This window comes from Paramisgurnus dabryanus, chromosome 7 (assembly GCF_030506205.2).
Source record: "Paramisgurnus dabryanus chromosome 7, PD_genome_1.1, whole genome shotgun sequence".
Lineage (NCBI taxonomy): Eukaryota > Metazoa > Chordata > Actinopteri > Cypriniformes > Cobitidae > Paramisgurnus > Paramisgurnus dabryanus.
The window spans coordinates 23,628,646-23,633,553 of NC_133343.1; the positions used below are offsets into that span (position 1 = coordinate 23,628,646).

Here is a 4,908-nt window from a genome sequence, read left to right on the forward strand (position 1 = left end):
CTAGTTCTCAATTAATGGTAATATTACTATGAAGAATTTATAAGGGATTAATCAAATATATTTTACTACACCGAAAAGTTTGTTCTTTCAGTGTTGGTTTGGTTACAAGCATTGCTCAAAATATCTTCATCATCAGAACAAAGACATTTATACAAGTTTGTAAAAACAAGAGGGTGAGTCACTGATGACAAAATGTTCATTTTTGGATGAACTTTCCCTATAAAAGAGTTTACATTGGCACTGAATAATTTTATTTAAAAAAAAAAACAATGAATGTGCAGTTGAAGAAGATAGAAGTATTTACAGACGGCACATAAAAATGACTTTTATTTAGAGTAATACCAAATTCATGTTCTATACATTTTATGGACATTACCTTTGTAACTTGTCACAAATAATAGATTTATAAAAATAAATGTACATGAAACAGAATATATTAGTTCCTTGCTTACGGTGTGTGATTTTAAACTGATTTCCTCCTACATTCATATTCTGACAAACACTTTTTTGAAAGTTACAGTGTTGACAGACAGAATAGAAAAAAATATACATTAGATGTCTTCATTTTCCACAGGCACCGATGCCTGATTACACTTTCAAGATTTGGCTCACCATGGATTTTCTGCCTCTGTTAACATACAGAGAACGAAAAGGTGAAAACGTGAAAAATTAAGACACTGTTTCCAGAAAACGTTCATGTATGTTTATCAGTACTGATGCTGAAGCTACAGTAATTTTGGCAATGTGACATGAAAATAAAAAACAAAGTCATCACTTTGCTCACTAAGCTGCAAGTTATTGTAAAAAGGCAAAATATTGGCCATTCTCTTGAAGCAGCCAATTTTATCAGTACATCAAGATAACCTGAACCATCACTGTATCCCACTAGGAGTCCGATGTTTTTCTTTCCAAAAAATACCAGGCCATTCAACTACTGTTAATGAAATCACAACAAATATACTGCTACCTTGCAGTGACTTATTAGCTACATAGTTTGGTAGTTTCGTATTCCATTGAGTTTGGCTGCTTGCCGCTAAACGCCTGAAGAGCGGTCTGGATTCGGACCACATCTGTGGTGGAAAGTTTGAGCCTGTGGCGTAGCAAGCAGGAGAACAGATCCAGAGGCTGCTGGCCCGGCGGAGAGAGTCTGTTCACCCGGTCTCTGATCTCCAACAGCTGCAGCAGGGCCGAGTCCTGCGAGCCCTGCGTGTACGGGTAGTCCAGTTGCAGGATCAAGTCCTGGATGGCTTCCGGATCAAAGTGCATACTGTATCCAAACACCTGCATACTGTTGATTTTCATGTAGCCAAGGTTACGGGATGAGTCCATGTATTCCAACGGCTCAAAATGGACGGTGCCGTTCCCCTGAGCCGACGCCGTTTTTACGCGGCTCCTCAGGTAAATGTGCACAGTCTCGAAAAAGGTCTTCCATTTGTTACCCAGAGTCAGGGTCCAGTTATAACAGTCAAGTGGGATGTCTAATTTGGTCCTTTCCCAGTCAGGGTAACTGTTCTGGTCAATGGGCATGATCCAGCTCTCGGAATGACTACCTCCGAATGGGTTGATGTAGACGGACAGCATAGGTTCCAGGGTGCTGTTTTTAGTAAGGCATATCTGCAGGGAGATCCCCAGGAGCATGTGAACATGGCTAGATTTAAACTTGTTGCTCTTCAGCGTCAACAGCATCCTCTTCCTCCAGCTGGGATCGAACCAATTGTTCAGTCTGACGTCATTGCTTATGAACATGGCGTGGACACTGATCCGCCCATCTTTCTTTTGCAGAAGGTAGCGCAGCTCGGTGTCCTGAAGGTCTGTCTCAAAACCGATGTAGTTGTCGGTGGAATCTGGAATAGTATTCCTACAGGCCCCTTGGCTCAGCATGTAGCCAGGATTGCAACTGGCACACCGGGAGCGATTCTCGTAAGAGCAGGAGGCACAGTGAGGACCATCTCCCACATAACACGGAATGACACCCTGGCAGGACGGGTGCTCGTAATGACAGGAGCAGGTCCGCGTTTCCTCCATGTAGGAGCCTATTTGATTGTTCTCACTGCAGTACATGATGGAGAGGATGTACCTTAGCCAGTAGCTGGGAGGCCTATGGTGAAAGAAGGAATGCGATAAGTCAGATCATCTTGAAGGATATAAATACAGTAGTTATTAAAGTTGTCAGAATAATTATTTAAAGGGACACTCCACATTTTTAGAAAATATGCTAATTTTCCAGCTCTCCTAGAGTTAAACATTTGATTTTTACTGTTTTGCAATCCATTCGGCCGATCTCTGGGTCTGGCGGTACCACTTTTAGCATAGCTAAGCATAATCCATTGAATCTGATTAGACCATTAGCACCGCTCTAAAAAATAATCAAAGAGTTTCGATATTTTTCCTATTTAAAACTTGACTCTTCTGTAGTTACATCATGTGCTAAGACCGACGGAAAATTAAAAGTTGGCAGACATGTCTAGGAACTATACTCTCATTCTGGCATAACAACTTTGCTGCCATAACATGGCTGCAGGAAGCGCAATGATATTACACAGTGGCCGAAAATAGTCCTCTGCTATTGAAAGTAACAAAGGGGACTATTTTCAGGTGCTGCGTAATATCACTATGCCTGCTGCAGCCATGTTACAGCAGCAAAGTCCTTGATTATTACGCCAGAATGAGAGTATAGTTCCTAGCCATATATCGGCCTAGAAAATCACAACTTTTAATTTTCTGTCGGTCTTAGTACACGATGGAACTACAGAAGAGTCAAGTTTTAAAAAGGAAAAATACCGAAACTCTTTGGTTATTTTTTTTTGCGCAATGCTTATGGTCTAATCAGATTCAATGCATTATGCTAAGCTATGCTAAAAGTGGTACAGGAGATCAGCTGAATGGATTCCAAAACGGTAAAAATAATCAAATGTTAAACTCTAGGGGAGCTAGAAAATAAGCTTATTTTTTATAAAATGGAGTGTCCCTTTAAAGCTAATGTAGTTTATTGGTTACCCATGTGGTTTAATTTTGTTAATCTCCACTTGTTTATGGCTTTTAACTATTAGAAGTGAGCTTGTAATTTGTTTGAACGTACAGCCTGTTTTTCCAAACACAAGGAATTTATTGTAATTTTAGTTGATTTAAGTTGAGTGGAAAATGTGGCATAAAACAATACTTAAAAAACAACACCAGTTACTGAATTATTTCCAAATAATTACATCCATTTTACGAGCATGAAAAGCCCATCTTGCAAAAATTTACATAACATGCATATTCAGATACTTTAATGACTCTCTCCGCAGCCATTGGCAAATGAACCAAGTGGAGTGAATCAGCACGATCTGTCACGTAGAGTCAAACTGTAAACATCAGCTGAAAAGTACATGTATTACACTTTCCATTTCACTTTGTTCCAAGTGAAATAACAGGGTGAAATTCTATTTAAATCGGAGTAAATGATGTGTATACCTATTTCCAAGTACAAAAAGTCTCCCAAATATTTGAATACCCTTACGAAAAAGAAGTACACTTCAAGTTAATTTTATTAAGTATACTTAAGTAATGTTGGAGTATAGTTTTAAGTATACTTTATGTAGTAAGTATACTAACATTTATGTTCTAGTAGTATACTTGTAAGTGTACTGCTTGAATACCGCTTGGGACTAAATTGGCCCACTTTTAGTATATAAAAGTATACTTCTAAGTGTACTATAAGTGTAAGAGTAGTCAACTTTAAGTGTACAACTAGTGCACAATTAGTTCTTCATTTGTAATGCAAGTGAACTCATGAGTATACTAGTAGTTTTCTAGACTTATACTTCAAGTGTACATGCAAATATTCTGTTAGTGTACTCTTAGTAAACTCGAAGTTACTTATTGTGTGCTGCAGGTATACTTCCAAGTGTTCTTTTAATATACTTTTAGTTAACTAGTAGTTTACTAGTCATATACTGAAAGTGTACATGCAAGTGTTCTGTTAGTGTACTCTTAGTTAACTAGTAGGTTACTTATTGTGTGCTGCAGGTATACTTCCAAGTGTTCTTTTAATATACTTTTAGTTAACTAGTAGTTTACTAGTCATATACTGAAAGTGTACATGCAAGTGTTCTGTTAGTGTACTCTTAGTTAACTAGTAGGTTACTTATTATGTGCTGCAGGTATACTTCCAAGTGTTCTTTTAATATACTTTTAGTTAACTAGTAGTTTATTAGTCATATACTTCAAGTGTACATGCAGAAGTGTTCTGTTAGTGTACTCTTAGTAAACTAGTATGTAACTTATTGTATACTGCTTGTGTAACAAAGCACTTTGACACTGAGGATCCATCTGCAGGTTTTTATTAAACACACTCATATTCCAACAGGCAAGGTCAAACAACAGCAAACACAGCAATGTAAGGCAGGCAAATCTCGTAGTCATGAAACAGGCAACATACTCATAAACCGGGTAAAACAAATAAAGATCAATAAATACAGATAGATAAGCAGGCAGGCAAACCACTCAGCAATGACAGCTGGTACAAATCAAGACTTTGCACTGACTGAATGTTTCCAGAGAGTTTATATAGGCTGTCCAATGAGTTTCAGGTGCAGATTAATCAGTCCAGGCATGCGGGATTATGGGAAATGGAGTCCAGAACGAAAGTTAATATTCAGGGGGTTCAGCCATATATATAGATATATATATATATACAACCTCAAATCAGAAAAAGTTGGGACACTGTAGAAATTGTGAGTAAAAAGGAATGGAATAATTTACAAATCTCATAAACGTATATTTTATTCACAATAGAATATAGATAACATATCAAATGTTGAAGTGAGACATTTTGAAATGTCATTCCAAATATTGGCTCAATTTGGATTTTATGAGAGCTACACATTCCAAAAAAAGTTGGGACAGGTAGCAATAAGAGTATAAAAG

General features: G+C 37.6%; 1 protein-coding gene across 2 annotated transcripts in view; it reads right to left on the reverse strand.

Annotated features, from left to right (window-relative positions):
• Nucleotides 1–309: 309 nt before the first annotated feature.
• The window catches only part of brinp3a.1 (bone morphogenetic protein/retinoic acid inducible neural-specific 3a, tandem duplicate 1), a 53,480-nt gene continuing 48,881 nt past the window's right edge, over nucleotides 310–4,908 (reverse strand). For both annotated transcript variants that reach the window (XM_065272686.2, XM_065272685.2), the window contains exon 8: nucleotides 310–2,098. In XM_065272686.2, the coding sequence (XP_065128758.1) occupies nucleotides 982–2,098 (1,117 nt within the window). In that variant the 3' untranslated portion in view covers nucleotides 310–981. The remainder of the gene's footprint in view (nucleotides 2,099–4,908) is intronic.